General features: G+C 38.5%; 2 protein-coding genes across 4 annotated transcripts; one reads left to right on the forward strand and one right to left on the reverse strand.

Annotated features, from left to right (window-relative positions):
- The first annotated feature begins 5,549 nt into the window (after window positions 1-5,549).
- LOC111463523 (photosystem I reaction center subunit N, chloroplastic-like) lies at window positions 5,550-7,148 on the forward strand. 2 transcript variants are annotated; one of them, XM_023107487.1, is made up of 3 exons: window positions 5,550-6,195; window positions 6,661-6,786; window positions 6,903-7,148. In XM_023107487.1, the coding sequence occupies exons 1-3, from the start codon at window positions 5,896-5,898 to the stop codon at window positions 6,990-6,992; spliced, it is 516 nt and encodes a 171-aa protein (XP_022963255.1). In that variant the 5' UTR covers window positions 5,550-5,895; the 3' UTR covers window positions 6,993-7,148. The 2 variants fall into 2 exon arrangements, with proteins under 2 accessions (XP_022963255.1, XP_022963256.1); XM_023107488.1 differs by having other exon boundaries at window positions 5,650-6,195; window positions 6,907-7,059.
- Window positions 7,149-7,586: 438 nt separating this feature from the next.
- On the reverse strand, window positions 7,587-12,214 carry LOC111463350 (mitogen-activated protein kinase kinase kinase 3-like). 2 transcript variants are annotated; one of them, XM_023107249.1, is made up of 11 exons: window positions 11,431-12,214; window positions 10,684-11,001; window positions 10,331-10,418; window positions 10,144-10,206; window positions 9,882-10,042; window positions 9,733-9,808; window positions 9,471-9,530; window positions 8,783-8,890; window positions 8,449-8,685; window positions 8,202-8,302; window positions 7,587-8,118 (listed from the first exon to the last, which is right to left on the reverse strand). In XM_023107249.1, the coding sequence occupies exons 1-11, from the start codon at window positions 11,862-11,864 to the stop codon at window positions 7,863-7,865; spliced, it is 1,902 nt and encodes a 633-aa protein (XP_022963017.1). In that variant the 5' UTR covers window positions 11,865-12,214; the 3' UTR covers window positions 7,587-7,862. The 2 variants fall into 2 exon arrangements, with proteins under 2 accessions (XP_022963017.1, XP_022963018.1); XM_023107250.1 differs by having other exon boundaries at window positions 10,684-10,983; window positions 11,431-12,213.

Below are 12,214 nucleotides of genomic sequence, written 5' to 3' on the forward strand. Positions count from 1 at the left end.
TGTTGTTCAACACTTTGATATTCGTATCTCGTATCATTCCACTTAAATCAATAACAAAATTAAACAATTTGATGATATTTAGATTTGACCTTTAATTCTCTCTTATCTAAACAACTTAAAGATGATTATTCTTCGTTGAATATGATATATCAAACGTATCATACGATAACGATATTATTTTCAATTCTAAATTTTGATTGTAACTCAATCTTTCACGATTTGTTTACAATTACAACTTGGTTAAATATCTGTTTCACTCGAGAATTTTAAAAAATCGATGACTAGTCCAACCAAACTAAATTGGAATGATTGTATCTCGTGTCGACAAGTTACGAGCGTTCGTTCGTTCCTTCATTTGAACCTTGCGTCTTAGGCCTTGATTGCTGAAAATTACTTCTGCAAACTTATAGATTTCATTAAAACGTGAATCAAAAAAATTCATTTAGAATCAGGAAGAAATTGGTTGAGGAAGATTTTAAAAGTTACGAGAAAAACTTACCGGTGTAGTCAGAACTCAATCTCCTCAAACAATCTTACATTACGTGCTTTCTTCTCTCCCTCATGCCAACGCACACAATTGTAGGCGGTACCTATGGGGGCCGACGACTTTCTTGATTTTATTAGTTTTTTTTTTTAATAATATGTGCATTACAAAATACTTCAAAATATTGTTTTAATGCTTAAACTCTTTGGGCCGGTGAAGTAAGTTATGCGTCCATACTAATTATAATGGAGAAGTATTTCGATGCATACCACACACAAAAATGCGTGAGGTCTCAGTAGCTTCAGATCATGTAACATGCAAATCGTACATTTGTTTTTTGATAACCATTTCCAGGAATACATCCTTGTTAACATGGTGTGCATGTCATATCTTAGCTTAATATAAGTTATAATACATCATCATGGAGTATGATATAACATAATTCATGTGCTAGAATACGGTACATGGAGGGGTCACAGAGCACGTGTGGTTCATACATCATTCAATTCATCCAACCATGTCAAGAGTCGAGCAACAATCATAATTTAAAATTCTACTATGAAAATTAATTTTAACCTTAAATGTCTCTAAACAATTGAAAAAGTCTGAGCATATTAGACCCAAACTGAATCAGCTGAGAATATGGACGGGGCGGTACTCTCACACCGTTTACGGATCATGAAGACTAATTGTGCGTAAAGTTGACTATAGTGTAGTTGCTCAGAAACATGCGAATATGTTTGTTTGTACTTTCATATTTGTGGCATTTGTATCTGTATTAGGAGTGTTCAATAAACTTGACCAAAAAAACCTGATCAACTTCATCAGACCAGTGTCATTCCGGTTTTGAATTATGAACTTATTTAGATTGAATTAGATTAAAATAAATGAAAATTTAATGGACGTTTTCACCCGAATAGAGATTGAAATAGAATGCGAGGATAAGAAAAACAAAAATATATAAGTAAAGATTGATAAGAGGTTTTATGTTATTGTTCCATTATAGATATGGATTTTGATACGAAGGAGATTGTAACATAAACATCTCACTCCTGGAGAAGAACGTGGAAAGACTCGAGCTTCCGAGGAGGCTTCACCCATGGTTGCTCCCACACCTTAGCCTCATACTTTCGATGATGATTTGCACCAACATCAACCAACAACACAAGCTCGTACATATCTCCAGACACTAGTTGCTTCGACCCACTTACCACTTCAAGAAACTTTAGTGAATCCCCACTTTGTTTGTTGTGTTCGTTCACTGCCCATTCTCCAATATCTCGCACATGTGGGTCTTTTGGATCAACTGGCACCTGACCTCCAAGAGAGGAACTCATTGTCACTTAGAATCGATAGTCGACGAGCTTTGAAATTGTTTGCTCACTTCCTAACAAGAGTTTGATATTTATAGAGAGGAAGGTGTTTCCCTCTATCGTTGGTGGATATAATCGTAGATAAAGAAAAACGTTCCTATCTACATAAAGAATGTGATCCGTAGATATCCTTCAAGAAAGGTGTGCTTTAATTATCATACTCATTAAGAGAGAGAAAAAACACGTGAATTATGTTGTTCAACACTTTGATATTCGTATCTTATATTATTTTACTTTAATCAATAACAAAATTAAACTTGATGATATTCGAATTATGTCGCTGATTTGACTTTTAATTCTCTGTTATCTAAACAACTTGAAGATGATTATTCTTTATTGAATGTGGTATTGATTCTCTTAAAAATTGATATCAAAAGTATCATAGGATAATTATCTTGTTTGCAATTCTAAATTTGGTTTGTAACTCAATCCTTAACCGCTCAAGTCTACTGCTAGCAGATATTGTTCTTTAGGTGGTGTGCCAGGAAGGACACTAGTCCTCGAAGAGGGATGAATTGTAAGATCTCACATCGATTGGAGAGGGAACTAGTGTCAGCGAAGACGCTAGATCCCAAAGGAGGTGGATTGTGAGATCCCACATCGGTTGGGAGGAGAACTACGTCTCTCTTACAAGAGTATGAAAACCTTACCCAGCAGGCGCGTTTTAAATTTTTTTGAAAAAAGACCCGAAGAGAACAATATCTGCTAGTCTATGATCCCCAAACTATATCGTTACCCTACAAAACGTGACCATTTATAATTTTATTTATTATTCTCAACTAAAATCGTTAAAGTAGAAAGTGTATTGTTTCGCAATAGAAACGACTCATTGGGCCAACTTGTTTTGGGCTTTCTTCAGATCCATTTAGTGGGCCAACCCAATGATAAGCCAATTGGGCTTTGGGCTTAGACAGAGGCTCTTAACCTGTATTTTTGTTGTTCTCGGTCCAGGCTAATGACGAAGAAGAACAGCAACACTTATAAAGATTTACGGAATTTTTTTTGTTCTAAATTGTTCAAGAAATTGCTTGCTTTCTTACGAACATCTTCTTCCTTCGAACTCTTTTCTTGCTTCACCGTGACCGCCCGCTTCAAATCAAGAACTGTCTGATGATCAACCAGACAGCCAAATTTATTTAGGAGGTTAGTTGTTGCATTCAGAATTCAAGTTTCTAGCCGAATTTCGTTTTGTCTGATGCTATGTAAGGACCTGTACAAGATAATTGCTGCGAAATTTTGGTATTTTTCTGATTTTCTTGTTTCTCCCTTATGATTTAGGGTTTGTTTTCTATTGCTCATGTCTGGGAATTCTTAGTATGGGATATTGGCATTTGATTCAAACTTAAAAGTCTGTGTGATTAATTATACCGACGGATTGCTTTTCTTGTAAAAACATCTTATGAAGTGATTGATTTCTTTTAGGAGTGATAGTATTAAATTTCATCTAAATGTTTCATGACGCCTTTGGTTGAAAGGAGAAGGAAAAAATAAGAATAATGTTTAAGCGGAAAGAAGAAAGCATACTCCATTAGTTCTTAAATCATTCAACATCTTAATAGAATTGACAGACCAAAGCCATGTAAATTAGTGAAGAGTATATGTAATACGAAACTGTGATATCTAAGAACTCAAATTATAGTTAGATGATACGCAAATGATGCCTGACGTAGATAATGATAGTTCTTCTATTCAAACTAATCCTTTCACTTATTCTTCCCATAATGAGTATGGTGTTCTGGACATTTTTTTGGTCTATATTGAATCCTGGAAGAAATACATATTGTTCTTCACTCTTTGACAAGAAAATGTAGTGTGTATATTTGTGAATTATCGCTCTCTTAATTTTTGCGACTGCTTGTGAGTTATGATTATACAATTGTTGAGTCACAATCTACCATGCCTGTATTTTGCAGATAGCTAGGAATTGGACTTTGTAGCTTCATTTTGATGGCTATTGTTGAATCGATACTTGATCTTCAGGTACAAGATCCAGCTGAGGAAGAGTTCTATTCTGCTGATTTGACTTGGACCAAGTTTGGCAGTGTCGAACACCATGACCACTGAGTTGCATTCGACCTATTGGCTAGATCTCTATGCTGATGAAAGTGACTCGTTTCAAAATGTCAAGGATGAGTATATTTCTTCTACTTCTTGGCACCGTGCTTTGCAAATTCCGGATTCTTCAGTTACCATGGATGACAAGAATCACCTTTTTGCCGAAGTTTTGAGCCAAAAGGACAGCAGTGTTTCACATGTAGTGTGGAATCCAGGGTCAGAATTCTCATTTTGTGCTTGTTCTTGGTCAATGCAACGAAATCTTTGCAAACACGTGATCATTGTCCAAGTTACAAACCTTCCTTATCTTTTCAATCATTTGAGAAGATATTGATGTATATGTAGAAAATACCAATTGATGATTCTGTTGCCTTGGTGTGTCAATGGCTTGGACCCATCAGATTCTGGATGAAATTCAGAAACTAGTTGAATTGAGTTTTTCAAATGATATAAGCTCTGCGGTAAATAAGCTGCCCTTGAAATGGGGTTCTGGGAAGGGAAGAACCAGTTTTAGGAAGCCATCATCTATCATGGCTGTTCCATCGGTGCCCAATACTGTCAGAAAGGCCATGCGAAGGAACCGGAAAAGGAAAAGATTATCCAGACCAAGATAGTTTGCCCAGCTTGTTTGCTATTTTATTTCCATTGGGCTCTTTTCAATACCTTGATCTCAATTTATATGATTGTTATATAAGATTTGGTGGCTTGTTGAGTAACTTAAGATTGAAGTATGATCATTTTACAAACACACCCAAGATTAACTGGACGTTGCATTTGTTATGGCGTGTAGATCCGTCCACATGGAGGCACCGCTCGAGTCTTGTCATTGAGGTTAGACTTCTTACACCTCTTTGGCCTTCTGCACTACGTTTACATAATTTATGTTTCATCTTTTTCAGATCCTTTAGATACACTTCTATTTTACGAGTTGATGCTTCTGAATTTTGCAGGAATGTGTATATAGTAACTGTTAAATAAGATCAGTTCAAGTACTTGTTCAGTTTAGGTAGCTAGAGTATGAGTAGAATTGTTTAGTTGAGTAGAATTGTTTAGTTGGCAGGCCTGTCAAGGTTACGGTGATTTTGGGTAGTGTAACAGCTCAAGCCCACCGCTAGCAAATATGACCCTTTTTTTAACTTTCTCTTTTAGGCTTCTCCTCAAGGTTTTGAAACGCGTTGAGAGGTTTCTATACCTTTATAAAAAATGTTTCGCTCCCCTCTCTAACCAATGTGGGATCTCCCCCCTTGGAAGCCAGCGTCCTCATTGACACATAACAAGTCAAAATGGACAATATCTACTAGCGGCTTGAGGTGTTGTTATAAGTAAGCACTCCAGAAATTGTACCTCCGATTTTACAATGGCAAATTGCCTAGTTTGTTGCCATCACGTATTGAAGGGAACACAGATCATGTACTAATTAGATATCTGTACTACTTACATTCAATCCGAAAATAAAGTCAAAATGTTTCTAGCCGTGTAAGTTGATTCTTTGATTCAATAACTAGCTCCAGCAAAATGGCATTGATTGATGAAAGTTGTGCCAATATATATGATAATTTTTTCTGCACTTAATTGAACATTTTAATCTTAATCTTAGGCTTAAAAGTTAAAGAAAATTAGTAGTTTTTTTAGTATAATTTTGGAAGTTTTAGAGCCATTCTAGTTTAACCGATTTAACTAAAATTCAATTTGCTTGAACGTTCCCCATCACGTTTAGATTTCAAAGTGGGTCCAAAATTGAATCTCGCCACACACATTTTCATGTCCAAAAGACCCTAATCACAGCCATGGATTGCCAATTGGGAGTGAGGAAATCTCACCTTATCCACACTGTCACCACAATTCCTTATCCAACTCCATCTCAGACGTCGTTCATTTATCAGATTCCCTCATAATCCCATTTCCCCATTAACAACTCTCCACCATTAATCCTCCTCCTTCGAGCCTTCGGACTTGGATTTTGTACAAAAGTTACAGAGAGTAATGGCGACCATGAATTCCAGCGTCTTGGCCTGCAACTACGCCATTTCAGGTGCTGGATCCGCCGAGCTTAACTCGAAACTCAGCGCCGTGACTTCTGTTGCGTCGCCTGGGGTTTCTGGTTACAAGTTGCCTGCGATTAGGGCTCGACAGGCTAGGGTTCCTGAAGCTAAGAATGAAGGAAGGAGAACTGCGCTTCTCTTCCTTGGAGCTTCCCTCTTTGCTGCGGCTGCTGCTTCCTCCAACTCTTCGGCTAATGCTGGAGTCATTGAAGAGTACCTTGAGAAGAGTAAAGCTAACAAGGTAAGCTACTCTTTGCTATCCAGATTATTCATGAACATTCAAATTGCTTTTATCATTTAGTTTTAGATCCTGTTTCGGTCTATGAACTCTATTCCAGCTAATATACTTTCAAATGCTATGTTTGGATTCTTTGTCTTTGCATATTAATGAGTCTTGTTCTTGATTCCTTGACTTAGCTCAAAAGTGTGTTTGGTTCTTGTTCTTGCTAAACTTCCATGGTACACGTAATATTTTAAGCCTATCGCTAGTAGATAATTGTCCTCTTTGGGCTTTTCCCTTCGATCTTTCCCTCAAGATTTTTAAAACGTGTCTGATAGGAAGAGGTTTCTACACCCTTTATAAAGAATGCTTCGTTCTCCTCTCCAACCGACGTGAGATGTCACGTACATTTCAAAAGTGAATGAAACAGAATTTAGTCAATTGGATGGTAAACCGATCATGTTCTTAACTCTGTTATTGCAACAGGAGCTGAATGACAAGAAAAGATTAGCAACAAGTGGAGCAAACTTTGCAAGGGCATACACTGTTCAGTTTGGATCATGCAAGTTCCCAGAGAACTTCACAGGGTGCCAAGATCTTGCAAAACAAAAGGTATGAACATTCATTGCTTAGTTATAATCAGCGTTGGCTGTGAAATTTTGAGTACAAGTAAATGTGTTTATGTTAAGCACTAAGTTAGTTCTCTGTCCTGCTTTTGATGAATGCAGAAAGTCCCATTTATCTCTGATGATTTGGAATTGGAGTGTGAGGGGAAGGACAAGTACAAGTGTGGTTCCAATGTCTTCTGGAAATGGTGAAGAGAACAGAACAATTTATTGAAGTCTTTGTATCTAATTTTCAACTTTTAAGAAGTGTGAAATTTTATTTAGTCCAATTCCATTGCTTTCTTTCTTCTCTTTCAGACCAAAAGAAGCCAAATGAGAAAGTAGAAACCCTAGAAATCTATTGCTTTAGCTTTGTTAATGTTAATAATGTTCGGGAAGGTAACTAAAAGATATATTTAATAGTCCATTTGAGCCTAATTCAATACAAAAAAATACCAATTTTATCGATAGATAATTTATCAATAAAATTCAATCTACGTTCCTATCATTGTTAAACAAATGTATATAATCGGTTCCAATTTCATTCAGATGTCTAGGTTTCATTCAAAATTCTAGAAAGAAAAACGTTTTGGGATAAATTCCGAACTTAAAATGGTATTACAAAATGTTGGAGCATCGTTTAGTCAAAATTAACGACTTGATTTAGATGGTTAACTATGTTTTTATGTTCGAAGGGTCAAATTGTGCGAGTTGATAAAGTTTTATGGCTTCTTTTTGTGGCTATCAATGACGTTTTTTTGCAAGTCAAGCTAAAAAAACGAGAGATTGAACTGCAGTGCACTACACTCGGTGTCGGTGTCACGGTGTAGTAATAAACAAAAACTGATTATTACATGTACAGACCACCTTTCATTTACAAGAACCAAAAAAATATTGTTATAACTCACAAGATTTCTCTAAGAAAATACATCATATCCCCATTGCTTAAGAAAGCTTTGTCCCATTCCCACCATCAGTGTCCATTCATCAATAACTCAAATCTCTCTGATACACAATGGATAAATTTACACCTGAGGATATGAGGAAGATGTCTTTTTCTTCTTTTTCATTAAACGTTTATAGTCAAAGAGGTCTTCTTGGTGATCCACCATGAGTCTGCACTTTCAATAGCGATGAATCTCGTGATGGGTCGAGAGTGAACAATGTGTTTGGTCTCGTGTTATATGCGTATTCGTTTAAATTGTAACAGCTTTGACCCAACCCCATGTAAGATGTGTGAGGTGGTGAACGATAACAGCTCTGGTGTAGCGGGCCATACGACCGTAACGGACTCGAAGACGGAGAGACAGGCAAGGACGTGATCATTCGTGCATTTCCCCTGTGCACATAAAGCATATGCATCAATCTCTGAGACATGGTCTAAGGCAAAGAGGAGATTGTAAAGGACAGGATGTTGAGTACCTAGGACTCCTCAAAGCTCTCGACGAGGTTGTCAGGTTTGTCACGTAGTCTCCATCACATATGCTTATACTTTTTCTGTTTGGATGCTGATCTAACAATGGCTGCATACATAGATGCAAAGATTTCAACTCTATAATAAACTTTAAACAGCAGCACAATCCAAGAGGTCTCTCAATTCAAGCGATTCAAATAAATAATTTCATCTCAACCGTGTGATTCTAAGTTCTAAGTAACACGAGCAACCTACCGGAGTCTGGAAACCGTCGAAGCTAAAGGGAAATGCATCCATGGAAAAGTTAACATCAGATGCTCTTGGTGTTACTGCATCTTGAACAAAAGGGTGATCCAGCAGTTCTGCAGCGGAAGGACGTGCCGATGGATCGCGTTGTAAACATAGCTGCACAAAGTTTTTAGCATCATAGGAGAGATGGTCTGGGATTTCAGGCATATCTTTGCTATTTCCAATTTTGAATATGGCAGCCACCTGTTAGTTCCAAAATATAAGATAAATATGGACCCAGAGAATTTAACATCAAGAGTAAACAAAAACTCGGAGAGAAATGTTCGAGGAAGATGCGTACCCCTTCGTATTTGCTCCAAGGTGGCTTAGACGTTGCCATTTCGAGAACCGTACACCCTAAACTCCAAATATCTACAGCAAGACTATACCCATTTGTATGCATCACAACCTGAGATTCCACGACGAGAAACGAGAAACTATTAAGACAGACATAGTGTAGGTGTACAAGTAAAAGAAAAAGTTCAATATAATACAGAAGAATGTAGAGGAACATTATTTGTAACCGCTCAAGCCCACCGCTAGCAGATATTGTCCTCTTTGGGCTTTCCCTTTCAGCCTTCCCCTCAAGGTTTTTAATAGGCGTCTACTAGGGAGAGATTTCCACAACCTTGCAAGGAATGCTTCGTTCTCCTCTCCAGCGATGTGGGATCTCACAATCCACCCTCCTTGGGGCCAGCGTCCTCGCTGGTAGACCGTCCGGTGTCTGACTCTAATACCATTTGTTACAGCTCAAACCCATCACTAGTAGATACTGTCCTCTTTGGGCTTTCCCTCTCGAGATTCCCCTCAAGATTTTTAAAACGCGTCTACTAGGGAGAGGTTTCCACACCCTTATTAAGGAATGTTTCGTCCTCCTCTCCAACCGAGGTAGGATCTCACATTCTTCCTTTTCGTTTATTCTTTTTGTAGTACTCGCTTTTCTGTCTGTTATTTAAAGCAGGGGAATGGAACAAAGTGATAAAAAGTACCTCGGGGGCCATCCAATAAGGACTGCCTTTGAACGAAAGCATCGAAGTACAATTCGTCATCTGATTCAAACAAAAAAGAAAACATAAATTCTAAATCAATCAAATTGTCAAAATATTTTGATATCAGAACTTCTAACCCGAAAGCAAATTTAGCAGTTAATTCCATTAGCCAAAGCATTTGAAGTTACTTATTTAGAACTGTGGCTCGGTCGAGGACAAGGAAAAAATAGTAACATTTGAGAAGACGAGTTAATTTACATACGTGTTTTGCCATGCCAAAGTCGACCAACTTGACCTCGCCATTTGGATCCACCAAGATATTAGCCCCTTTGATGTCCCTGCCATGAGAAGTACATAAGGACCCGCACGTATGAAAATACGATTCCAGAGCAGTATTTACAGCCAAAATACCTATGCACTGTATTTCTCCCATGCAGATACGCGAGCCCAGAAAGAATCTTTCGGGTATAATTTCTTATAACGGGTTCTTTGAAGGCGCCATATTCTTGTAGTAATTTGTGGATTGAGCCACCGGAGATGTATTCTAAATAGACGGAGAGCGATTCCTCACCCTGATAGAGCACATTTATTTCGTAAGATTGGTTCAGAAGTTTTGAAACTTGTGTTCATTATTATTAGAAAGTAGCCTTCAACAGAGTATGAGAGTGCTTACCATTTCACTACCATAGTACCGGACGATGTTCGGATGCGACAGCTGACTGAGCACGGTTATCTCCTGTTTAGATGGAGTGATGGGTTAGAATTACAACCAAGCATCAAGATAGTAAAACGTATAGCTTAAAAGCGGATATAGCAAACAAATATACACTAAAGTACTCGAACTGGAGAATAAGAACGACCTGATTCAATTGCTTGAGACATTCCTTCGATGTCGAGTCATCGCTAATAACCTTGACCTCCTTAATTGCACACATTTGGCCACTTACACTGCAATGAATCCAAGAAGAAGGATTAGAGAAGTACTAACAAAATAGTTCGTTTGATCGACTAAGTGCTCCTATGAGATGCTAACAGGGAGGTTAACTACAAACTAGTTTGTTTGATCGACTAAGCAAGATACGAACCGAGAGTGTACAACATCGTTTATGAATCGTATCTTGGTCGACACACTAATCCCAAATTTGAAAATATAGTTTCAATCCATCTTATTACAATGTGAACACGAAAATATCTTAATCAAAACCACCATTACCTGTTAAATCCAAGGTAAACGTGCCCAAATGTTCCCCTTCCTAGAAGCCTTCCTCTCTTCCACTTCGATTGGGTAGCCGGGTCGTTATCACCGATATTGACAGCTTTCGTGCTGGTCAACGAAGAAGGGCTGGTGGGAGAGCTTGGAGGAAGCGGCAGCTTATGACATCGACTCTTCCCATCATCTAGCTTGCCGGTCGGAGATTCAAGACTCATGCCACAGAACCGTGAGTTCAGAGGCGATGTAGGACTCGCGGGTCCTCTCGATCCTGGACCGGGACTTCTTGGCCTTGCCTCTATTCTGGTATCAGCAAATCCTCTAAATAAAATTCGAAACATATGGACTAAAATTACTAAAAGCATTACAGATTTTCATCTTCTGAGTAGCCATTACTTCTAAATATCTCACCGATGGAACTATGAGTGTCCTCTAAAAACAAACTCTAAATTCTTTTCGTTCCAGTTGAGTGAAACCTTATGAAGCAGTCACGAGTAGATTTGAAAATGGAAGTATTAATCAATAAAATCCTCTATTACAGAAACACTACGCAATAAGATCAATCAATAAAATCCTCTATTGCAGAAACAGGGGAATGTTCTGTTAAACAGAGGACTTAAGTCCTTCAAGTTCACAACAGGATCTAAACGATAAGTCATCTCCAGCCAAAAACCTAGAATCATCCACAAACTCAGAACAAGAAATCACTACACAAACAAGAAAAATCTTCAAAATTAGAAGCCCACCCACCTGTAAGCTCCAAACTGAAGCTGTTCTTGATTCGATGGATGATCATCCGAAGACCCAGAAGAGCTAACACTGGAAACCGAAACAGACCCAGATCCAATCCCGACTCCATGATCAATCCCAAAAGCGGGGGGAGTAGCAGGTCTCGGAAGAGGGTGACTCTTATCCCCACTATCGGAGTCAAAACCAGAGAACCCAGAAGAGCCGCCGCCGCCGCCATCAGCAACCCCAGAAGAGGCCAGATCCCTGGAAGGCCTGGGGGAATTACGAGAGAAAATCAGAGAAGAGAGGTCATCGAAGCTCCTGGGGGTGTCTGCCCCCTTCTTAGGCTCAGATTTAGGGGAAGAAGTAGAAGATTTAGAGAAGTTGAGAAAATTAGTGGGGGGATTGTGATGCTCTTTGTTTTTACTGAATTTTCTTGCCCACCAAGCAGGCATGGTAGAAAGAAGAGAAATAAGCAAACCCCAGATGAAATCAGAGAGAGAAGAAACTATGGATCAAAAGTGGCTGTGAAACAAATCGAATTGAATTGAATCAAATCGAAGTGGGGTTCGAGGAAAGGAGTGAATGACATGAACAAAGAGAGGAAGAAAAATGGAATAAGGAAGGTGAGGAAATTGAAGCTGAGGAGAGAGAGGGGAAGAGAGAGAGAATTGGAGTGAAATGGAGAGGGGGGGGGGACGGCAGGCGGTGGTTGGATAAAGTGGGGGAAATGACGTGGCAAATTCATGGGAAATGGAGGAGAGAAGGTGAAGCATGTTTAGAGAGAGAAAGAAGGAGAGAGAGA

Source organism: Cucurbita moschata, unplaced genomic scaffold (genome assembly GCF_002738365.1).
Source record: "Cucurbita moschata cultivar Rifu unplaced genomic scaffold, Cmos_1.0 Cmo_Scf00028, whole genome shotgun sequence".
Classification (NCBI taxonomy): domain Eukaryota; kingdom Viridiplantae; phylum Streptophyta; class Magnoliopsida; order Cucurbitales; family Cucurbitaceae; genus Cucurbita; species Cucurbita moschata.